Source organism: Lepidochelys kempii, chromosome 10 (genome assembly GCF_965140265.1).
Source record: "Lepidochelys kempii isolate rLepKem1 chromosome 10, rLepKem1.hap2, whole genome shotgun sequence".
NCBI classification, from domain to species: Eukaryota; Metazoa; Chordata; order Testudines; family Cheloniidae; genus Lepidochelys; species Lepidochelys kempii.
Window position 1 is genome coordinate 35159807 of NC_133265.1, and position 25666 is coordinate 35185472.

Consider the following 25666-nt stretch of genomic DNA (forward strand, 5'->3'; position numbering starts at 1 on the left):
ACCCCTGGCAAAGTAGATCCACCCTTTCTAGTGGCTGGTCCACATAGTGTGACAACCTACTGCTGCTATCTCATCTTACTGCTATCCGTGTCTTATCTTAGGTGACAGAGATCTGTGCTGTGGATCTAAAGGTTCCATTAATTTCAAACTAATCTAACCCAAGTCTGTTGTTACATTATGCTTTTGGGAATGTTAAAATCATACACAACAAATTCTGATACTACGCACCTAGTCATTTGGTTGCATTAAAGGTTTTAGGTAACTTTTGTGGCTGTTTTTGAAGTAGCTCAGGTTGTCTGAGCATTATTAAACTGATAGTTGATAAATCAGATTTGAAAAATATGTGAAGTTCCATTCAGTTTTATGGCGCTGTGGAAACAAATATTGTCTTGGGTCTGAAGACAGCTTATGAATATTAATGCACGTGTTTTGTTGATACTTGATTTTCCCAGAGGAGCTTCTGAATAACTTTGCCCAGCAGATAGGCTCCTGGAGATTCTGCCTCTATTTCCTGTCAAGCACAAGAAACGACTACGTAATGATGTACAGTTTGACAGTGTTTGAGGTGAGACATAAGAAAAAAGGGTAAACTTATCCAGAACACCATTATTGCCTAATTAGTGGATTCTTCTGCATTAACTCTTATTTGGTGTGATTTGTGTTTGAAATAGTTCATATTAACTACGTTTTTTAAGATTAAAGTGGGAACCAACTGAAGTGCACATGGCTTGCTTTTATAGTTCTCTTGCAAAGGGAATTTTTTAAAGTGCAGTTTGAGAGGAAATAAAATGGAATATGAATCCTTGCGTACAGATTGAGAAAGTTGCTTATTGCTGACTTCAAATAGTTAGGAATTGTCTAGAATTTAGGACATCATCTTAGATTTTGGTATAATTCACAGAATTATGAATGGATCCTTCACAGAATAGATCCTTCATATCCTTTACAGATCATAAATGCTAACTCGGTTATGTATAGCTAGATACCACAAACTAGTATAAAGGGTACGACAAAATTCCTTTTATTTTATGGGATCTAAGAGATCTGGTTGACAGCTCATTCTGCTTTGCCTATGAATTAATCAAAGATGTAAAATCACTCTGCTGGAAGACCACATCCCACTTTTTACCTAGCTATGAAAGAGAACTAAGTGAAAGTTTAAAAACCCAAACACTGACTTGTGTGTAAATATCTGATAACTGTTCACAGAATACAATCAACTGATATATCAGTAAGCATGTGAAGTGTCTTGTTCTACCATATTATTCTGCATCCTTACTTTTAGGTCCTCTATAAAATAGTGGTGCAAAGAATCTATTTATTGAATTGCAGTGTCATAGTCTTTACATACTTTACATTAGTTCACTTAAAGCAGTTTTGTCTTGCTCATCTGTCACATTCTTAGCTGTGTTGATCATTCGTGCTCTGAGTCTGATCCCAGGAAATGCAACAGGGGATGGTTGACACAGCTCAGAGTAAGGAAAACTGCTCCTCAGTAGGCAAAGGAGTAGCATCCCACCGGCTTCTACTGACATCATTGTGGACAAACCACTTAGGGCAGCCATACCATAAACTTTTACTATGATTAAAAAGAAACTCCCTTACAACTCTTGCTGCAGGTGTACTTTAAGTTTAAGCAGGGGAAAAAGAGTGCTAAGAAAATGAAGCACACTAGGGGTACATTGAAAGTTTTCCCTCAAAACAGCTACCCCAATAAATAAAAAAACTATTCTGGTGATGTCAGATGTGTAGCAATTCCAAATGTTTCCAAAAGGTATAAGGACACAGATAATACATACTAAAGAGATCAAACAAAAAATAATTGAGCAGTGGGGCTGAAAGCTGCATGCTAACTTGCAACTGTCACTTTATGGGATGAACCTTTGCTCCATGGCAACTGTGAGCCTTGTGATGGAGGAGGAAATCTGGAGCTAAGAGGACATGTACAAAAGTTATAGGCCATTGGGATAAAGCAGACTGGGCCATGCCCAAAACGGGGCTTAGTGCTGACCAACTGCCGTCAGTGGCTGGTCTCTCTTAGGTTCTTATACACCTCTCATTACCATAGTATAGTGAGCATTTCACAATATTAAATGTATTTATCCTCACAATTCCACGGTGAAGTAGGGAAGTGCTATTATGCCTTTTTTACAGAGCCAGAGCCTGAGCAACTTGCTTCCTGCATGAAGTCTGTGGTAGAACAGAGGATTGAATCAGAGTCTCCCATGTCCCAGTCCACCACCCTAACCACTGGCACATCCTTCGTCTTAGGAGAAGTAACTAAGACAAAAATAGGGGGACCATACTATTGTCTAAAGAGGAATTTTATGGAGCTACATATTCCAGCAATTTGAATTATTTTCATGGGTTTGGCAACCTAGCTTGATTCCTGCCCCTTTCTGCCTTACTGAAAAATGTAACTCTGAAAAATAATTTTGTCCAGAGCCTAGTAGAACAAATAAATCACTGTCCAGTGCATAAACTCTAAGGAAATAAACTCCAGGTTAGAGATTCAGATCTTTCTATTTAGAACCTGGAATTTCTAAAATTAATTCCAGCTATTGTAGTCCTGTTTGATCAGTTATATGAGAACAGTGAACTTATCAGCAAAAGCAGGACAGTAAACCCAAAACTTATTCTAGGAGGTTTATGGGGTATGATATTTTCTGAAAGAGGTGGAAAAATGAGAAAGTTTTAATGAAATTCTTCCTTCTCTCCCCCCGCCCGTGCCCACTCATCTCTCCTTTCAAATGGAGGCTGCTAGTTGATCTTCTGGGAAAGGGGAACTTGTTACCAGAGACATTGGGCAGGTAGAGGAAGTTACCACTTTAAAATCTCATTTACATGGGAGAAATTTCATGTATACACAGTACACTTCTGGAATTACTCTTAATACGGATTTTTTGTGAGGGTCCTCAGTGTTGTGGGTTTTGTCAGTGCCCTGTATTCTTCCTATAAGCAATTCCTTTGTCACTGTTAACCTGCAGCTCTGGACATTGGCTCCCTACCATAAAATTTTGACCTCTTTAGGAGACTTCATGGTGGCTTCAAGTCTAAATTGCATTGAAGCCTGAATACTGTGAATTGGCTTTGTCATGCCGTGAGTAAAGCTTCCCAGCTTTTATAATGATCCTCCTGACTGTATAAGCTATTTGTCTTTAATTTATGCCTGCCGTGTGCTTGAAACTGGGTAGAGCTATTGCCTCAGAAGCAGGCTTCCTGAATCTATTATCCTCAAACATCTACTTAACAGGCTCAGCTACTAATAGCCACTAATGTTCTAGAGCTTCTAAATGGGGTTTCAGCATTGCAGGAAAAATACTTCACAACTCTGCCTTCTTATGGATTTTTGCCATTAAGTGAGTTAAAACTCCTGTATTTTCCACTGAATGCATCCGATGAGGTGAACTGTAGCGCACGAAAGCTTATGCTCAGATAAATTTGTTCGTCTCTGAGGTGCCACAAGTACTCCTTTTCTTTTTACTAAAGTTAGCACTCTTCCATTAAAGGCCTATTGACTTGGACTTTCTAGATTTAAAAGCTTCAGAAGGCCCACACTTCATCCAAAGCAGAACTTGGTTCTCATTCTGCCTTGAAGGAGCTATGATGATTCTCTATTTACTATGATGTTACCCTTCTTAAAAGAGGAAACCTAGCTGTCCTAGGGTTCAGAGGGCACTGAGACTTTATATGCAAAAATCAGGCCTGCTCCAGCCTGAATTGTTTATACTGAGACTCGCCAACCAGTGACTGTTTTACAGATTCTTAAAAACACTGATTCATTCAAGCCATGCTTGTAGAAAAATGATACTAGAATAATGGAAATTGCCTATATTTTTCAGGATAGAAAATTGTTAGTGTACTGTGATGTGAAGCAGTATATGAAAAGGGAAGAACTCCATAAATTTGACATTTGGTCTTTGAGCTTCTCTTAAAATCAACTTGTCTACCTTTAGAGTTCCCTATGTTCTATTTAACACATAATGCTGCTTACATTCAAAGCACTTTACAAATGTTAAGCAATACATCCTCCAATTTTGTAAGGGATATATCCCGCTAACTCCTACCTCAGTTTCTTTATCTGTAGATGTGCCCAGGGCCACACAGAATCACTTTCAAGGTCCAGATTAAGTTCTTGTGCTCTAGATTCTAATTACTTTGATCATTCTATCACGTCTGTTGCAACACTTACCAATAGTTATCTGGTTTTGGCAGTAAATTAAAGTAGCAATACTTGCAACTGCGTCACTTTACTGATTAAGGGTAGTTTTTCACCCATGCACTAGTTGAGGATAACAAACTTGTTGTAAAACTCTGCAAATGAAATGTATTGAAACACTAAATTTTTCCCAAAGCTACTTGCCTGATAACAGATATCTGCTCCTCCATCTGGCTCTCCAGACATCGTGTCTAACCACTGATTGTAATGTTGCACTAAAACCAGTTCTCTTTGTGCTTTTTAAGATCTGCTAAATCAGGATGTGCCTCTCTTTCAGAACCTGATCAATAAGATGTGGCTTGGGGTCCCATCTCAAGATAAAATGGAGATACGCAGCTGCCTTCCCAAACTCCTACTAGCTCACCACAAAACTCTACCTTATTTTATCAGGAACAAGCTCTGCAAAGTCATTGTGGACATTGGCCGACAAGACTGGCCTATGTTCTACCATGACTTCTTCACAAACATCTTACAGGTAAGGATGTCTTTGGGAAACTGTGATGAAATCAGGAAATCTTTGGTGCCACTTCATGGAACACTTTTGTCTAAATTAAAGGCTACGTTTATTGGGAAGACGGAGTGGTCGAGTAAAACCTTTAAGTATCTTATGAATTTATTCATCATTTTTCTTTTGGAGAAAGCTGAAGAGGAAGTAAAATTGCTTTTCATTTCCACCTCCCTTACTTTGACAAATAGTCAGCCATTAGTCTCCTGCATAAATTCCTAGATTCCAAGACCAGAAGGGACCATCATGACCATCTAGTCTGACATCCTGTATAATGCATGCCATAGAACTTTCCCAAAGTAATTCCTTTTATAAAAACATCCAATCCTGATTTAAAAATTCAGTGATGGAGAATCCACCACAACCTTTGGTAAATTATTTCCAATGGTTAACTATGCTCACCGTGAAAAATGTATGTCTTATTTCCAGTCTGAATTTGTCTAGCTTCAACTTCCAGCCATTGGATCATGTTAGACCTTTCTCTTCTAGATTAAAGAGCCTATTTTTAAATATTTGTTTCCCATGTAGGTACTTATAGACCAGGGGTGGGCAGGCTTTTTGGCCCGAGGGCCACATCAGGGTTGCAAAATGTATGGAGGGCCGGGTAGGGAAGGCTGTGCCTCCCCAAATAGCCTGGCCCCCGCCCCCCATCCGCCCCCTCCCACTTCCCGCCTCCTGACTGCCCCCCTCAGGACCCCCGACCCATCCAAACTGCCCTGCTCCTTGTCCCCTGACCGCCCCCTCCTGGGACCTCTGCCCCAACCACCCCCTGGGACCCCACCCCCTATCCAAGCCCCACTTCTCACTGTCCCTTGACACCGCCCCTCCAGAACCTCAGCCTCATCCAATCTCCCCCTGCTCCCCAACCTCCCCTTTTCCCCCTAACTGCCCCCCGGGACCCCACCTCCTATCCAATCCCCCCTGTTCTCTGTCCCCTGACTGCCCCAATCCCTATCCACACCCCTGCCCCCTGCCAGCCCCTCCCTCCCCCCGGGACTCCCATGCCCTATCCAACCACTCCCTCTCCCCTGACTGCCCCCCGGAACCCCCTGCCCCTTATTCACCCCCACCCCCTTACTATGCTGCTCAGAGCAGCAGGAGCTTGCAGCCCTGCTGCCCAGCCGGAGCCAGCCATGCCACCCACGCTGCCCAGGCCAGAGTGCTGGTGGCATGGCGTGCTGAGGCTGCGGGGGACAACAGGGGATGGGACAGGGGCTAGCCTCCCCAGCTGGGAGCTCGGGCCAGGCAGGACAGTCCTGCGGGCTGGATGTGGCCAGCGGACCGTAGTTTGCCACGTCTGTTATAGACGGTGATTAAGTTACCCCTTAACCTTCTCTTTGTTAAATAAGCTCCTGAGTCTACTCTATCACTATCAGGCAGGTTTTCTAATCCTTTGATCATTCCCATGGCTCTTCTTTTAACCCTCTCCAATTTATCAACATCCTTCTTGAATTGTGGACAGCAGAACTGGACATAATTCCAGAAGCAGTCACATAAGTGCTAAATAGAGGTAAAATAAACTCTCTACACCTACTCGAGATTCCATTGTTTATGCATCCCAGGATCACATTAGCGCTTCGGCCACTGTGTCACATTGGGTCCTCATGTTCCACATAAAACTACAAAAAACTAGAATACAATGTAATTCAGTGCATCCCTCTTGACTTTTGGCAACAACTCCTGTTGCCATATTGATTGTGTTGGGAAAATAAGGAGAGGGATTTGGTAGCGTAGCGTGGCTGATTCTGAGCAACACTAAGGTCCTTTTACATCCACTTTTAGGCCCCTTTCCATTGATAGAATGATGTCAAGGAGCCTTAGTGTAAATGTGAAATTCAGGCCTATATAAGAACATAGTAACGGCCATACTGGGTCAGACCAATGATCCATCTAGCCCGGTGTCCTGTCTTCTGACAGTGGCCAATGTCATGTGTTTCAGAGTGAATGAACAGAACAGGTAATCAAGTGATCCATCCCCTGTTGCCCATTCCCAGCTTCTTGAAAACAGAGGCTAGGGATACTTCAAAGCATGGTTTTGCATCCCTGCCCATCCTGGCTAATAGCGGTGCCTGTACTCAATAAGCTTCAGTTAGTGAAGGAGCTTTAAGAATTATCTTCTGGGTTTGTTTCAGAACCTTTAATCATCTTTGGTGCACTTTAATCTAGATTAATCTTGTAGGTATTCTGAAAATGTTGAGTAACCATTTGTAAATTAACTGTTTAAATGTAGTTTTTTCAAGATTTACTTTGGGTAAGGCTAATAGAACTGAGAGGATAGTGAGAATTTTTATCAGTGCTCTAGAGATTTCTAAATATTTTCATTTGACCGTGTTTGAAACTTGCTTGCATTTTGTGGGGGTTTTCACAAACCGAACTGGTTCACAAAGTAAATTTTAGGACTGTAGCTCATACTAGTTAAAAACTAAATCTAAGCTGATTTTGAGGAAGCAGTCGTTTCATAAAGTCTTGTTCATCCTGTCGGTGAACAGGAACTATGTGAATTAAATGATGATCACAGCTGAAATACAGAATAGTTGGAGCCAGCAATGCACAGGGTGAAATTTGTGAGCAGTTTTGTGTATTTGCAAGTAGCAAACAAATACGTAAATCTGGATGCTTCACAAATATGAGAGGTCTGAATTCAGCTGTTACAGATTGTTCACCTAATAGCTAAAGAAAAGCTTAAATCATTCAGTTTCTACAAGGATCTCCATCTTCTTTATCACTGAATTATAGTTGGCCCTCCAAAACTAATAGAGAAGGTTGCTAGTAGATACACTTATTACTGTAGAATCTAAGCACCTGCTGTAATAGACAGAGTTGCTGCTTTGAACGTGGCTGGTGTTTTAAGACTTTGTCAGCCCATGTGGGAAGGCGGGATAATTGTAATAATGTTATAGTTTAGATTATACCAACACTTCTTTAGTCACAATTCAACAATTTTCAAGCAACTTTATAGTCAGTTTCCCTGGCATGTGTTAAGTCTAAATGTATTATATAACTTAGGGGGTCATTTTTGTTTTTAAATTAACCCTTGTCATATTTAGGAAAAATACAAACCTAAGTATAAACGTACTCTTTCAGTGATTATAATTGAGGCTTGATAAAATACTTTGTCAATAAGTAATAATACTGTAATGGGATTAGTTACACTAGATCATATATGAGATTTCTGAAGTGTTGTGTACACACAAACTTGCACAGGCTTAATTAAGCCAGTGCAAAGCCTCTGTGTGGTCACTCTTAAACGTAGGGTATGTCTACGCTGCCCATGTTACAGTGCAGCCGCAGCAGCGCTGTGACGTGGGCAGTGTAGTCATGCTTTATCGCTGGGGGAGAGCTCTCCCGGTGATGATAAATAACCACCCCGAATGAGGGGTGGTAGCTTTCTTGCCGGGAGCTGGCTCCTGGCGATAAAGCGCTGTCTGTACTGGTGCTTTTCAGCACTAAAACTTTTGTCCCCCGGGGGTGATTTCGCACACCCCTGAACAACTAAAGTTTCAGCGCTGAAAGTAGCAGTGTAGACACAGCCTTAGTCTACACTAGGAACTTATGTTTGTATAACTACGTTGCTCAAAGGTGTGGAAAATCCACACCCCGAGTGACATAGTTGTACTGGCATAAGTTCCTAGCGTAGACACTGTGATGTTGATGGGAAGGCTTCTCCTGTCGACATAGCTTCCACCTCTTGGGAAGGTGAAGTACCTGTGGCAACAGAAGAAGCAGCACTGTAAGTGTAGACAATCCCTTATTTTGATTGAAGAGTAGTTTATTTGGATTATTTTAAAATTTATTAATTGATTTAAGATAAACCAAAATGAGCCTAATTTAAACTGAAGTGTCCACACAGTCGTCCTGTCCACTGATGTGACTAAATTAATTTAAAATCACATTTTTAGTCAAACTGCTCTTCATGTAGACAAGTCCCACTCCAGTTCTTTAAATCAATTCGCACCTCACCCCTAAAAGTCAAGAGCTCACGTGTTACCACAAATGTATTTTACATTACTTGTCACATTGAGAAATACCAACTCTTCATACACGGTTTCAGTTACTGATGGAAGTCATCTGTTTGCACAATAGCCTCTTTGGTGGTGAAAATAAAACTTATATCCTTTCCAGAAACTGACTTGCCATGTCTTGAATAAACAGCGTTAGACAGCTGTGCACAATTAGAGCTTTGATTTTTGTGACTTATGAGCAGGCTTTACCTAGGTTTCAATTACAATGCTCTCTGAACAGGTACTGATTTTTGCAATATATTGTGGGATATCTAAGTGACGAGAGAGCCTATTTTGCATATTTTATTTTGTTTCTCACGTATTCTCTTTTGCTGGGACATGGGGAGTGCTCCCCCATTCTCTCTAGTTTATAGTACAAATCCTTAAAAGAAATATTCAAAGAGAAGTGTATGTGTAGAAAAAAATTATGCTAGACTTTGAAGTACCCAAAAGTGATAAAGTACCTAAAAGGGGTTCTCATCACAATCGTGTTAGGCCACAGCTTTTAGTTGCTTTTTGAACTACTGATAAATTGTTCTATCCACTGTTTCCTCCTCTTTTGATATATTATTTGACCCAATGTTGTCTGCCATTCAAGCCTTAAAATCATATTTGGAATCTGCAGAAGTCTCTAACCTACTTCTTTTTCAGGGAAAGTTTTTTAAGTAGTGGAGAAAAGCAATACATTGTATTAAATGGTACTAAGACCCTTGCAGATGATTTTGCTTAAGGATAGTACAGTTCTTCATAGAAAGCTTGATATATTTGTGAAAGTATTAATTCACGTACTGTTAGGATATTGGGTCTCAGCAGTTGCATGCCACTGGTTTTCAATAAACTTCACTGACATCTGAAACTATTCTAGGAAGAAATTTTAAACCATCTTTGAAGTTGACTAAAGCTGTCCAGGTCCCATTTAAATTTTCTCCTCTAGTTTCTGCTTCTCTGTGCCACACACTTGCTTCAGATAACTAATAATGTAAGATCATGTCTGAAGTATGAAGAAGTAGTATATAACTTACACAAAAATCTTCTTTATCTAGAGCTACACAAATGCACAGAAGTTGTTGGTGCTTAAATCTGAATTCTTGTTAATTGGTATAGCTTCATCAATAGAAGAAGCTTGTCACTTTTGATCTTTTTGTAGGTTATATGAAGAGGGTCTATTCAGACTATACTAAGAACACACAACTGTGAAAAAAGAATTGATACACTATAATAAGTTAACTTTTACATGAGCTAATTATAAAAATGTAGGGCTTGAGAGGCCATCTAGTCCATTCCCCTGCACTGAGGGCAGGACTGGTGGTTTTGCCTAATCTGTTGGTAAAAATCTCCAGTGGTGGGGATTTTGCAACCTCCATTGGTGGCCTGTTCCAGAGCTTAACTACCTGTGTAGTTAGAAAGGTGGGGTTTATTGTTTTTGTTTTTTTATATCTAAGCAAAATCTCCCTTGCTCTAGATTGTCTATTACTACTTGTTCTGTCTTCAGTGGACATGAGAACAATTGATCACAGTCCTCTTTATAACAGCCTGTAACATATTTGAAGACCATTATCAGGTCCCCTTTCAGTCATCTTGTCTCAATACTAAACATACCTGGTTTTTTAACCTTTCTCCTAGGTCAGGTTTTCTAAACCTTTTATCACTTTTGTTGTTGCTCTCTGGACTCTCCCCAGTTTGTCCACGTCTTTTTAAAAATGGTTTGTCCAGAACTCAGGCCTCACTAGCGCTGAGTATAGCAAAACAGCTGCCTCACGTGTCTTAAATACGACACTCCTGTTAACACATCCTAGAATGTTAGCCTTTTTTTTTTTTTTTTTTTGCAACTGCATCACATTGTTGACTCATTCAATTTGGGATCCACTATAACTCTCAGATCCTTTTCAGCTGTACTGTTACCTAGCCTGTTCCCCGTTTTGTAGTTGTGCATTTTATTTTTCCTTCCTAAATGCAGAGTACTGCACTTGTCTTTATTGAATTTCATCCTGTTCATGTCAGACCAATGCTCTAATTTGTCAAGGCTGTTTTGAATTCTAATCTTGTCCTCCAAAATGCTTGCAACCCTTACCAGCTTGCTGTCATCTGTGAACTTTAAGCATACTCTCCACTCCATTATTAAAGTCATTAAAGTCATTAATGAAAATATTGACGAATACTGGACCGAGGACAAACAACTGTGGAGCCCCATTAGGTACGCCCTCCCAGTTTGACAGCGTTCCATTGATAGCTACTCTGAGTACAGTTTTTTTTAACCAGTGTGTATCCACCATATAGTAGTTTCATCCGATCAGTGATGTCATGATACAAGTGTATGAGATGTCAGTCTAACTCACGTGAGTAAAATGGAGTTGCTTTGATATCTTGTGATGCATCATGATCCACTTGGAAGTTGGCTGCAATTAATCTTTACCACCAACACAAACTAGAACATAAAAAACGTGCCAGCCTGACTGTTGCCCTGTTTGACAGGCCATAATCACTACCACGAGGGTGCTTAGTTTCCAAAAATCAAACTCTTCTACAGTTGCCGTTAGGTTCCATCTGCACTGGCTCTTTTTCACATGCTTAAAGTGTTAAATTGTTTTAATACATATCAGGCTAAATTAGTTTATGATCAGGTCTGGCAAGCTAATATGAATGGAGCAAAAACTACATAAAGCAGATTGACTTATGACTCCCAAAGATTACCCTATTATTGTGCTTTTCTTTAGCTATACTTCAAGAGAGAAGTGAATATCTGGTGTCTGATATTCTAGGCTAGAAGTAAAGGTACCTTTAAGTTTTGAAAACAGTTTGAGGTTCAACACATTCCCCAGTCTCTCACCTCCTCAGTTCTTGAATTTATTTAAATTTAATATGTCAAGGTATCTAAACCAGGCTTTAGATACCTTGAAAACATGAAATGTACAGTAGTGTAATGTACTCTCTCTGGACCCACTTTGTTCTCTTCTGCACCCGTTGGGGAAAGGAAACTTCTCACTTAAAGTAAATGTGATTTACAATAGTATTGAAATGAGTATGCCAGGAGAGACTAGAAAATCCTTAATTACTGTTTCTTTTGATGTAATTTTGGCTGCAGTTAACTTATGATCTAAATTTCCACTGGTGTAGCTGCTTGGCTGGTGGCATACGTTCCTAGTATGAGAGAACTACTTCAGGAGCAGCCTGTCATTTAGAGTGGTCTGTGATGCAGTCCTAATGACGAGCGACTTCCACAAAGGGAGAGGAAACTTGTGAACATGTTGGAGCAGGGAACATGTGTGACGGCATGAAAGCTCTATTGAGATCCCAAGGATTCCCATGCTACTAGGATTGGTACATCGTGATGATCATAAACTGGTGTTTCAGGAAAACAACAATCCATAGTTATATTCCCCCAAAGTATATTGCAAAAAATGATTTAGTGATGAGCATGGCCCCAGAAACTTGGGAGTGTCCATAAAGACTGATCTTGTGGGTTTCTGTAACACTTAATCAATGAACAAAATGCTAGTGACATTGTTCATATCTTGTTTGTTCTTCCAGTTGATTCAGTCCCCTGTGACCACTCCTCTTGGGCTGATCATGCTGAAGACTACATCGGAAGAGTTGGCGTGCCCCAGGGAGGATCTTAGCGTGGCACGGAAAGAAGAGTTACGCAAACTGCTCCTGGATCAGGTACAAACGGTACTTGGGCTTCTCACAGGTAAGTATAACTGCACTTGTGGGGTTAGAACAAATATCTGTCCCCTGCCCCTTTCTGCAACAGTGTGTGAATATGTAAAATGCTGGCAGACTTGCAGCTGTGAAGCTGATCATTCAGTGAAACAAGAACCCCACTAGTTATGTAGTGACTGCTTCCTGGTGGCTGAGTTCTTAATTCTGCTGTGTAAATAGCTTTTTGAATAGCTTATGATGAAATCTGATGACTCAAACTAGATTATGCAGCACAGTAGCTGTAATAGCTGTGCTTGGTCGTCATTGTTTATAAAGATGGACTTGGACCAAGCAGATATGCTCCCATGCATGAGAACTTAGTGTTGTCTTTAACTCTTTATAAATTAAGAGCACTACAAGTTTTATTATGAAGTGCTGTACAAGTTCTAATCTCCACAGCCGCCTGTGAGGATACTTAATTTCTTGTGCTGTCGCTGCAGTAAAAAGGAATAAAGATCTAACCTATACATCTGGAAGTGTCTAGCTCAGATGCACTTAGGTTTCCCAGGTCAATTGCATGTACCTTGAGGTGGCTATCCTAAATTAAGGAAGTTTGGGATAAGGATAGTAGCCCTGTATGAAGTGTCTATGAACCTAGCTGGGCTCACAGCAGTCTCTTCCTCTTTCTTGGCAGGTATTTTAGAGAGCATCTGGGACAAACATAGTGTTACTTCTGCCACTCCACCACCATCCCCATCTTCAGGAGAAAATGGTATGGATTACTAAAATTTAATACTTAATTTGTATGTATTGGACATAGATTTTGGTTACCCACATAAACCAAAATCGCTAAGGTACCCACAGTACATAGCACAGATCTATCCCTGTCGTAACATTTCCTTCCCAAATAGCGATCCATAGTCAGACAAATGTTTGACTGGAAAGATATGCCTTGTGCTGTGCTCTGAAAGTCAGCAGATTTAGGTGGACAAGGAAGCCTGCAAAAATAGGGGGACCAACCAATCATGACAGGCCAAATTTGACTGGTGTTGCAAGCCTGTGTGCTAGATAGGAATGCCACTCACTCAAATTCAGCCCAGCCGCTCCTTTGCCATACCAATAGGGAAGGGGCTCTACCATTACACCAGCCAACTCCAGTCAGCGCTGTTCCCACCTGTCGCGTCCTTGCCACATTCAGATTCTCAAAAGTGGGGTGTGTGGCGCCGTCTTAAAAAGTATGGGGGCTTGGGGGCAAGGCCCTTTTGCTGGCTTCCCCTGTCTCCTGCACGTATGGGTCCAGTAGAGGAAGCAATCTTTAGGGCTGGGGACTCTCCACTGAAAATGTGCTACTTCCATTCAAGACTGCTTATGTGGCATCTAAGCTGTCAGTGCCTTTCCTGTTGCGGTGGTGCAAAGGAGGAAAGGCTGTTGAAAAATAGCCAGTTCCTAAACTGTGTCTGACATCAGTGTTGGCTTTCATCTATGAATTGCAGCTGTAAGTGCATGGGAAGCCAGGAAAGACTGCAGTCTTAGCTGATTCATAGATTCCAAGGCCAGAAGGGACCACTGTGATCCAGTCTGACCTTTAACTTCTAATATACAGCTGTGGCTTTCAACATATTGGCTATCAATAACATATTCAAAAGATAATTTAAACACATACTCTCTACCCACTGCCCCCTCTGACTACATACACAGCTGCTTGCACAGCACCATTAGGACAAGTAACTGCCTTTAGAGCTTGGCTATGCATCTGCTTTACAGCTGATTCATATACTTGTCTCTCTTCACTAGCTTTGAAAATGGAGTGTGCACATTGCTTAAATGACTAAGATGATGTGCATGTTATAGATAGTTACGCTTTTGCAATTTGGAGGAAAGGGAACTTGTAGATCCAGGAGATTGAACAGGAGTAAATCCCACCCCATTGTTCTGAGGACCATCAGTTTCCTTGCTGTCTCATGTATCAAATGATCCGAGTTCAACTAGGCTTCTTTCTGCAACAACTAAAGAGCCGTAGCCCTTTCTTCCTCCCTTGTTCTGAGAAACAAGAACAAATATTGTGATGCAATTTCCCATCTAGTTGTATAGAGTTTAATTGAAACAGCTGTTAAATTAAAAACCTCTCCGAAGTTGTCTCTACCCTCCACAGAAAAATTTCACAAACTTGTGCTAGTTAAGGACTTTTAAATCTAAAATGTCAAGTCTCATAGAGAAAAGAGGAAATTCTTCTACCAAAACAGTGACTTATTTCTTCACACTAGTGTTGACATGCAGTTACAGTAAAAGCTTCTAGATCACATAATGCATCCTGTGAATTAATACAGTTCTTCCGCTGTAGTAAAACTGAAGATGTGTGTTGGAACAGATTCCACTTTTCTTCTCACTTGCCATTAAGAACAACTACCCTGATGAACTGGTACAGATCACTTCTCTTTGCTCAATCTGCTCTAGTCCGTTTACTTAGGCTGAGTAACTCCAAAGGTTATCAAACCAATTGAAAGAACCAAAACTTACAGTGCAGCAGCTTTGGGGACTGCACATGTTAGGATATTAGTGTATGTATCTGAAACTCCTCTAGAAGAACAGTGGTACCTAGTTGTCAAGGGAAAAATTCTTTAACCTTGTTGCAGGTTAAGTATTTGAAGAATCTGAGTATTAACAAAATAAAACAGTACAAAATAGCGTATTGCAAGAATGAACTGCATTGTTTGGTCTAGATTGGTTCCCTGTGTGTAGCTTGACACTGATATGGGCATGTCTTCCTTACACTGCTGTTCAACTAGTATATTTTTGTAGTGCAGTATTGATTTACCAAGATTGTCTTTGGAAAAACACTTGATTAATGCTAGTTTGGCATTGCTAGTAGCAAATGACTCAAAAGATTGGAGTGATAAATAACGTGGACAGGGCATTCATACAGAGTAGCATGGATTGCTTGGTAAATCAAGCCCAGTGAAAATGTGTTTTAGTACAGCCAAAGCAAGGCCATGCAGATAAGAACAAAGAAGGCAGACCATGCCTATAGAATGGGGGACTGTATCCTGAATAGCCGTGGTTCTGAAAAGACCTCCATGGGAGTCATAGGATTGAGCAATTCACCATGAGCTTCTGTGCAGTACTGTGGCAAGAAAGGGCTAAGGTGATCCTTGGATGTTTAAACAGGGGAGTAGGAAGGTTTTTTTTACCTGTGTGTGTGATGTTGGTGAGACTGATACTGGAATAGTGTGTCCAGTTCTGGTGTCCATATTTTATAAAGAAGGTTGAAAATTAGAGAGGGTGCAGAAAAGAACCAGAAAAATGATTTGATGGCTGGAGAAAATGCCTCAGTGAGAGACGTAAGGAGTCCAATGTTTATCTTATCAATCAAAAGAAGATTGAGAAGTGATGTGATTAGTGTACAAGTACCTCCATTGGGAGAAAATACCAGGTACTAAAGTGTTAGCGCAGAAAGGTGTAACCAGAACCAGTGGCTGGAAGTTAAAGCCAGATAAAGTCAAACTAGACTCAGATTCCCAGGCTAGAAGGGACCATTGTCATTATCTAGTCTGACCTACTGTATAATGCAGGCCAGAGAATGTCCCAGAATAATTCCTACAGCAGACCTTTTAGAAAAACATCTAATCTTGAATTAGAAATACAGCACAAGTTTTAACTCTACAGGGTATTAACCATTAGAACAAACTACCAAGGGGGAGTGGTGGATTCTGTCTCTTGTCTACAAATAAGGCTGGATGCCTTTCTGGAAGATATGCTTTAGTCAGATGCAAGTTATTGGGCTCAATACAGGGACAACTGGGTGAAGTTCTGTGGCCTGTGCTTCATAGGAGGTCAAGATTGGATAATTTACTGGTCCCTTTTGGCCTGAATCTTTGAATCTCTAAAACTATGAGATCAAGTACTTAAGCTTGTCAGGTCACATGTGATTCCAGTTCATATAATAAAGCATCTGTGTTTTACTAATGAGACATACAGAGCCTTTAACTTTGATTTTCTATTAGCATAGATGGCCCTTGGCACTTTCCTCTTTTTTTATAAGTTTGAATGTAATTAACTATATACTTAGGTATGAAACTTTCAAACAGGCACGATAAGGGCTGGGATCCTGTATTTAAGCTCTATAAATATGTAACAGCTGTATTTACAGCCAGAACTCTTTTTTAGAACTTAAGTCTGCAGTGTTTCCATGTTTTTCTAGGAAAAGCAGAGAGAGAGAGTTAAGAGCCCTTAAATCTGTTTAAGTGGCATTTATGTACTGTAGTAGCTTCACATTTTCCATACTTAGGGTGTGTCTACACAGCTGCTGGTAAAGCGCAGCCCGTTAAAGCGCTGTGTAGTCGCAGCTCCAGTGCTGGGGGAGAGCTCTCCCAGCACTGTAATAAAACCACTTCTGCGAGGGGAATAGCTATCAGCGCTGGGAGCGCGGCACCATCTACACTGCCACTTTACACCACTGAAACTTGCATTGCTCAGGGATGTGTTTTTTCACCCCCCTGAGTGAAGAAAGCTTCAGCGTTATAAGTGGCAGTGTGGACAAGGCCTAACACTCAAGCTAGGAAACTTCTGCAACCTTAGGCCCTCTGGTGGGAAATACTGGGGTCTTTGAATCAGCAGCGTGTTGTTGAATGGTTTAAGTTCTCAGCCGGCCTCTCTTAAAGTGTTGCTTTACTTGAAAGTGACTACGTGAAAACGGTACTACTATAGTCAAATCTGGTTCCTGGATATATTCAGCCATATGTAATGAACAAAGTGAATAACTAAAAAAAACTAAAATGAACTGCCTCAGTTCTACTAACCATGCAGAATTTAACATAGCTAGGGGAGAGTGACTTTGAACCTCTTTCTCCTTGTGCATCAACATAATTGTTCCATAGAATCATAACTTGTTTATTAGTTCTCAGTTGTAGCTGACAGATTCCCTTAAAACCTATGAGGTTGCATAGTTGTGACTGAGAGCATAATTTCATGACAGTGGGTCTGCTTATGTCCCAGAGGACCGAATCTGATTTGCGCAATGTCTTGCTGGTGGTGTTGCACAAGAAGGTAAAACCCTAGTTTGATTTAGATTCTTTGGTGCATTTGCGGGAGGGGAGAAGGAGGCAGGGGAGCTGAACCAGGTCACGCTTCATTTGCAATGTTAACGTAGATGTAAATAGTGTGAGGCTGTGAGAATCTGGAAGTTAAGATCTAAAGGACAGAAGCATCCAGTTACTCAGCCCAACAGCATGCGTCATTCACAGTGCTGAGAAGCACTTGTCAGAATAAACTGGAAAATGTGTGTAAGCAAGTGTAAAGGGCAGTTCTGAAGCTAGTGGTGATAGCAGCCACCTTGCTAAAAAATGGTGTCACTTGTGTTAGGGTAGAAGATCGATCACAGGTTGTAAATCCCATCAAAACTTCATTAAGCACTTTAAAAGTAATCTACTGAAATAAGATGGAAACTGGATTGTAGTCTCTCATGCTACCAATGTCTCCGATTACTTCATTTTTAATAAGAGGCTAAAAAAGGTAAAATGTGAATAAAAATTTGCACTGTGATATGTCAAGTGCTTATGAAGTTCTACATATTTTGAGATACTTGTTAAATATGATCTAGTCCACATTAGAAATGAATACCTTGTAAATATTATTTTTTGTAAGTAAGCATTGTATTACAGACAGAATCCACAAACTTTATTTTACATGCATGGAAAACATAACTTTGCCAATGATTTCATTATGCAAGTAAATTTTATAGCTGGCTCCTAAACCCTAAAATAGGTTTATAATGAAAATGCTACCAGAGCCTTAATTAAAGCAGTGCTTGTGTGTGCCACACCAGTAAAGCTGGCAATGTAACATGCTGCAGTACAGAGCTGAATTCTAGCTTTCATTCAGTTATTTTATATACCTCCTCTCAACTGCAGTGCCGCCTGCTGCGGAGTGTCTTAGCCAGACTGAAAGGTTTGGTCAGTCTGAAACTTTAGAACACAAAGGAGGTAGCTGAGGTGAGACGGGATAGCCTGGTATGCTTTGTAGAATCCTATCGCTATTAATGGCATGTTGCATTGAATGCTTGTCTTTAGATATTTAACTTGTTAGATGCATAAAGAGCAGCAGTTAAATGCAAAAAAAAAAATTGCTTTTGATTTATGGTCAGGATTTAACTCTGCACATCCAGTTCCCCTCTGTTTGGTATGCATACTGTATTTAGGAGTGCATATGCTTTATTTCCTAGGTGGTGACCTGTTAAGTAGCCTGTTGCAGAGTCCCAGTGCGGCCAAATTATTGAATCAGCCAATCCCTATTCTTGATACAGAGAGTGAATATATTTGTTCACTAGCATTGGAGTGCCTGGCCCACCTCTTCAGCTGGATCCCTCTGTCTGCCAGCATCACTCCTTCACTCCTCACCACCATATTCCACTTTGCCCGCTTTGGCTGCGACACCCGAGCCAGGAAGATGTCTTCTGTCAATGGCAGCAGCCAGAACTCTGTCTTGGGTCAAGAGCGTGGTAGGCTTGGGATCCTGGCTATGTCTTGCATCAATGAACTTATGTCAAAGAATTGCGTGCCTATGGAGTTTGAGGAGTATTTGCTGCGGATGTTCCAGCAGACATTCTACCTCCTGCAGAAGATTACCAAGGAGAACAATGCCCACACGGTGAAGAGCCGGCTAGAGGAACTGGATGAAAGGTAAAACAAATCAACCAGCTAAGTAGCTGTGGTAGGATCTTTTGCTTACTAAAAGACTGTCTATACTGACTTGCTGTCATGCATGGTGTGTTTTAATCACCTTTTTTACAGAGCTCTGTGCTGCTGAAGGAGAGCAGGAAGGTAGGTGTGTTCAGGTAAGTTGGTGGCAGGAGGGTTGATTTTGCAAAGTGACTGGTAGTGTAGGTTTGTATTCTTTCCTATCCTCTTCCTCCCCACTCCCCGATTCGTTACTGTTTGACTGCAGGTGTGAGGTGGCACAAGAGCTGAACCTGCCCTTCATTCAGTTGTAGCAGAGCAACAGAAGAGGCACAGTGAGGTAAAGGAATTGAAGTATTCCCTTTTCAGTTGATATCTGCCATCTGTCTGTTTTAAAGTCATGTTTAAAAGGAGTGGGCGGCATGCTCCACGTCACTCCATGGCTTTGAAGAGAATGAAACCTGGCCAGTTTCATACCTTATATTGGGACTTGAGAAGCATATCTGTTTTTAAAAAATAAATAAATAAAGCTTTACAGGATTTTGGAAACTTGAGGTTGCTTGGGGTTTTAATACGCTAATTAACCAGTCTTATGAAAGTAGTCCCAAAATTGAAGGTGCCTTCATGCATTTGTTAATTATAACTTATATCCGTGTAAAGGCTGGATAAGCGGAAGCATCTAGGAGGCTTCTAATTCCTTTTTTCACTTCCAGAGGGATATGAAGAAACTTGTTGCCTAATTCAGTTACGAATATTTGACATCTTTCATGAAGAGATACTTCCACTTGTTTTGACAGGAGGGAAAGTCATGTTGTGTGGTTGAACTTTCCATGGTTTGAAATAGTCATTTGTGTGGCATAGCAGACAATTATGGATGTTAGCTTCTGTTACAGCAGTGCTGTAGGTTTTAATTATGGGAGCTGGGCTGTCTCCTGATGCTAATGTTGGCAGGATACCTTTTCTGATGTTGTAATTACGCAAATGTATCCAGATTCACAATTGTAGCCTGTTGCTGTGGATGCATGGTGATAGAAGTAGATGAGCACGGCACTGCACTACCAAACTTCTACTAAACCTTTGATCTTCTTCCCAGACATGACACCCAAGTTTCAATCAAAAGGTTAATGGGTGTGCACAACAGAGGCACTTTGTAACTTCAACACAGGTGTAAGTCTTGGTTTAGCAAAAACAGGTCAATATATAATACAGATGCAGTGCATCTCTTTCTCTCTCTCTCTCTCTCTCTCTCAAATTGCCTTAGATCTTTTCAGCTGGCTTCTTTAGATATATTTTTGTGTATATATATATATATATATATTTTATAAAAATGTATATATTTTTGGAATTTAAATCTAGAGTAACAGTGAATTCTAATTATCCATTTTCTTGACTATCCCATTAGCTTCGACATTACTTGGCTTCCTAAAATCAGGTGTTGGGTAGGGAATTGAAATCTCTAATTACATGTTCATTTGGGCATATGGATAGAGAACAGGTGTTTTCAGGAAAGTTAAGCCAAGTTAGTAATACTGCAGTGGGAAAGAGTTCTTTCCCTAGCAGTGTAACAGACTTCAGTGCACAGGGATTTTTCTCCACAGGATATGGAAGTTCTTCTAGAGCCCCGTTTAATTTTTACATGTTGAACACAAAATGAGTGCTTTTGATGGTGGTCATGTTTAAAGATCTTGAGGTCCATAAGTGAATCTCCCTTTTTGTTAGTGCTTAATATGATTTGAATCAGGGATGTAACCTAGACATTTTGGCTTAACTTTATAGATTTCTCTAGCTTTTTCATGAGTAAAACATTCTCTGGACAGGTTGTCCTACAATCTCTCCCTCCTGTGGATTAAAGATGCTGCAGGCTGTCAAATGGTTTTCCTTTCTTTGTTTTAAGGTTAGCTTGATTTGCAAGACTTGAAGACTTGGAATTGACTCAAGTCAAGTTGTCTTCTCACTTGCCATTTTTAACTTGGCATGCTGCTAAACAAAGCTGACATTGTTGCAAAATAGTGTGAAACTACATAGCAATACCGTATCTTCCACCTTTAAAACCTTGATTTCCTTAAAAGTTCACTCTTATCTGGAACAGGAGTGACATGGGGTGATGGTTGGTTACTAGTTACTTTATTTATCATGGAGTTAGCGCAGTTTTGAGCCTTCTTGAACTTGTAAACCAGTACAGAAAATGTTAACTTTAACCACATTTTGCAATATCCTATTTGTGTGGCATTTAATTTCAAGTTTCCAGTACCTTTAATGAAATCCGAAGTGTAGTAACTAAGTATAAATGATAATTCTAAGCTGACGACTGGCTTAGTGGCTCCTAGAGGCCTACATCCATATAAAACTTTCAGTAGATCTTGGCTTAAAGAAAGCACTGAGCTCAGGATAACTGTTTCCCACTAGGTCGCTTTGGTTTTGAAGTATTTGGCCAATGACCAGTACATGCTTAGTGAGAGTCCCTCTTGCCAAGGAGACTGGTGCCAAATGAACTATAAATATAGTCTTACTACCTCATGCATTCCAGCAATTGTGTGGGTGCACAGTTTCATAGTGACCGGTCAGGGAATAATGCAACTTGCTGTTCCTGTTCAGTAATGACTCTCTAGTTTGGAGCTAGCTTTGTTCAACTAAAAGGAACAATTTTTTCTCACAGTGAGGTATGCCAAACAGATACAGTGTTTCCCATCAGCGCAGCTGTAATAAGGGGCTGTCGTTCCTGAATGTCTTAAAATTTTGCCACTAAAATTATTTTGGTGTCTTCAGCTGTGTGATGTTTCTTTTTTTAAAAATTTCTTGAAATACTTTTTGATATTTAAGAACTCTAAACTGTCACATGGGTGGGAGAGATCAACTTTTAAGCAGTGCAGTTATGTAACTACCTCAATGGGATTCTTGGTATTAGAATGTTCCACAAAGCATCCTGTGCAGTGATGGCATACAGATAGTTGTTTTCTTGCAGTCAATACGTAATTAAAATGATATCCTAAACTCTGGTAAAGCTCCATATTGCACAGTGCATGTTCACTCCACAGTAACAGCCCACACTGCAGTGGCCTTTATAATTGTTTTTTTAGCAATGCTTTCTTGAAGCCTTAACTACTTACACTGCCATGGGAGTGTGTCTAAATTTTGGTGGTAGGTTCCATTGTGGGCCCTTCACTTCATATACTGTAGCATCAGAAAGACACAGTGTTAATTGTGGAACTGACTAATCCTAGATCTGGGGAAAAAACTGACAAGGAGTGTTTAAATCTTCCTAAAAGAGATGCTCTAGTTCAATCACAAGCTCTTGGACTGGATGCAGGAATTACTAGGTTATATTCGCCCAGTCCCTGGTGTACTTTCTATTTATCTCTGTGACATGGGTGTTGCGTTGGTGTGTTTTTAATACCAGAAAATCAATTCCCAATGTCTGCGTGTATCCCATTCAACAGTATCTCCTGAGTGTTACATTCTGTTGACTAATCCCATCCATATCCATTCAGCTACGATGGGTCTTGCTGCTAGATATATGTAGCACTAAGGGGATTGCTTATCTGAAGGCCTTATTTAATTCATATTGTTTTATCTGAACACTAAAGTTGCTTTTGACTAGACTGTCTTTTCTGCTGTGTTTCAGGTGTTAATGGAATGAAGGGTTGCCCATCCTGTAGGTAATTGTTGCAGGGCTTTATATTTTAATTGTACTACTGGCTATTAAATGTAGTTGGTTTTTTTTAATGAAAAGGTTTTGAGTGAATTTTTCACTATTTCAATGAAATTATTTTCCCCCCATGGCTTCCTTCATGTTTCATCAGTTGTTTTCTCTCCTTTTTCCTTTAGCTACATTGAGAAGTTTACAGATTTTCTGCGTCTCTTTGTGAGCGTCCACCTAAGGAGGATCGAATCATACTCTCAGTTCCCAGTGGTTGAATTTTTGGCTCTCTTGTTCAAATACACCTTTCATCAGGTACAGCACTGACACTGCTTTTATCTTATTCCATCCTTCTTTGTATGTCCTAACCATGCAGGATACGAGTAAAGGATAGCTTATTTCCCAATAGGTCTGATAGCTTAAAGGCAGCCCACTAAAACTTCAGTTTCATGTCTTTTTAGCAATTGAACATGTTATCCTGCAGATTTCTACTGGCTTAACACTTTGGGACTTCTTGGAAGCCTTCATTTACTTTCTAATAGCATAACATGCAGGAAATCTTGCTCCTGGCCCCAAATAGTTGAAAAACGGTCAGATCTAGTTATCTTACAAGAATGACTTGGCTGGCTTTTATCTTTGCTGCTGGTTTAATTGGGTTTGAAGAAACTTTTTTGAAAAGTCTCTGTATAACCCCCATACATCTTTGCTGGGGGCTGGCTTTTTTGTCACTTCTGAAACTGTTGCTTTTACAGCTTCTCTGAGGCTTCATGTGGGATGATTTTTATCTCTTTTTTTTTTTTTCCCCCCGACATACCATGACCTAGAGTGAGCGTCACCTTAAACCTGCTACAAGATTAACTGCTTTCACACCATTCAATTAAAGTTACAACCTTATTTGCACTTATAATTATTCATATGTTTTGACTGGGGCAGGAACTGTGACAGGAAAGATACTTGCATAGTTCAAAGCTACAGGGGGAGTTGGTCAGAAGTGGGACGAGAGCCTGGGAGGTCTTGGCTCCCAGTCCTAAGCTCAGACCTCACTCCCCTTTTTACAATTCAGACAAGCAGGGTTTTTACAAGTGACACGGAAAATTCCTCACTAAAGCAAATCTGCATCACTTAATGGAAGTGTCCTTCTATTCTTGAAAGTACACACTAACTCAAATTCTGGCTACACATGGCCTATATTTTACTGCAGTTCACGATGTTTAACATGGGGTTTTGTGTATTTCAGCCTACCCATGAAGGTTACTTTTCTTGCTTAGACATTTGGACGCTCTTTTTGGACTATCTTACTAGTAAAATTAAAAGTCGTCTAGCAGACAAAGAAGCAGTACTCAACAGGTAAGCAATGCCAGCAGCTGTTAACACAAAAGAGCTTCAGAGATACTGCATAAAAATAGCTTTGTCTGTGTGGAGCTCACGCTTGCCTGCTGTTTTATGCCTGAGTCATCACAGTAAGCGTGAGTCTGTCTTGCATTTCCTAATTATTTTATCTGCAGAGACCATCGTAACAAAATGTAGTTGGGGGTGAGAGGTTTTACATGTTTGTGCAGTTCAAGACCTGACACTAAAGTAAAGAGGCAAGAACTGATACTTTGGAGAATAAAACTGTACCCTAGCCTGGCAACATTGCATTATAGAATACTGGGTTGTCTGAATTGTATGTGTTGATACGTGGATGACATCTTGCTGTGTTGGTTAGGTATCTAACAATGACATGTTAGACATAATTCCTGACTTTTGTTGGGACTTTAATATTCATCAGTTTGACTACTAAGAATGCAATATGAATTCTGAAGTTTAGAAATATTGCACACCGGTATCATTTTGCAGTATCGCACTTGAGGAGAAACATTAATTTTTGCACAAAAATAATAAAGCTGTTTAATCAAGCTGCATTTTGTATATAAACTGTATTTTTGCTTTATATAATATGACTATAGGGAAGAAAGATGGTCCGCTGGTTAGGGTACTGACTAGGACTTGGAGAGCTTTGGGGCCAAGTCCCTGATGTACCACAGACTCCCTATGTGACCCTGAGCAAGTCACTTTGTCCCTCTGTGCCTTAGTTTCCGCATCAGTAAAATGGGGATAATAGCACTTCCTGCCTCATGGGGTGTTGAGGGTAAATATTCTGAAGATTGAGGTGTTTGGATATTACGGCAGTGAAGACAATTAAAAGATAGATTAAAAACAACTCACACTGGATGCAGCACATGACTGAACATAAGAACGGCCATACTGGGTCAGACCAATGGTCCGTCTAGCCCAGTATCCTGTCTTCCGATAGTGGCTAATGCTGGGTGCTTCAGAGGGAAGGAACAGAACAGGTGATCGTCAAGTGATCCATCCCTTGTCGCCCATTCCCAGCTTCTGGCAAACAAAGGCTTCAGCGCATGGTTTTGCATCCTTGCTGATCTTGTGTTATGAGAAGGAGTAAATAATGCTTCCTTATTTAATTTCTCCACACCAGTCATGATTTTATAGACCGCTATCATATTTCCCCCATCATTTGTCTCTCTTGCAAGATGAAAAGTCCCAGTTTTATTAATCTCTCATCATAGGAAAGCTGTTCCATACCCCTAATCATTTTTGTTGCCCTTTTCTGTACCTTTTCCGACTCCAATATACCTTTTTTTGAGACGGGGTAACCAGATCTGCACACCGTATTCAAGATGTGGGCGTGCCATGGATTTATATAGAGGCAATGTGATATTTTCGGTCTATTACCTATCTCTTTCCTAATGATTCCCAACATTCTGTTCACTTCTTTGACGGCTGCTGCACATGGAGTGGATGTTTTCAGAAAATTATCCACAATGACTCCAAGATCTTTCATGAGTGGTCACAGCTAATTTAGACCCAGTGTATAGTTGGGATTATGTTTTCCAGTGTGCATTACTTTGCATTTATCAACATTGAATTTCATCTGCCGTTTTGTTGCCCAGTCACTTACAGCTTTAAGTGCCATGCTCTTCAAAGGTGATC

The 25666-nt window shown here is 40.4% G+C and overlaps 1 protein-coding gene across 4 annotated transcripts in view; it reads left to right on the forward strand.

Annotated features, from left to right (window-relative positions):
* XPO6 (exportin 6) overlaps positions 1 to 25666 on the forward strand; it is a 113672-nt gene that overhangs the window by 35563 nt on the left and 52443 nt on the right. For all 4 annotated transcript variants that reach the window (XM_073362840.1, XM_073362839.1, XM_073362838.1 and 1 more), the window contains exons 3-9: positions 453 to 565; positions 4497 to 4694; positions 12254 to 12413; positions 13059 to 13136; positions 18582 to 19038; positions 22861 to 22987; positions 23910 to 24019. In XM_073362840.1, the coding sequence (XP_073218941.1) occupies positions 453 to 565; positions 4497 to 4694; positions 12254 to 12413; positions 13059 to 13136; positions 18582 to 19038; positions 22861 to 22987; positions 23910 to 24019 (1243 nt within the window). The remainder of the gene's footprint in view (positions 1 to 452; positions 566 to 4496; positions 4695 to 12253; positions 12414 to 13058; positions 13137 to 18581; positions 19039 to 22860; positions 22988 to 23909; positions 24020 to 25666) is intronic.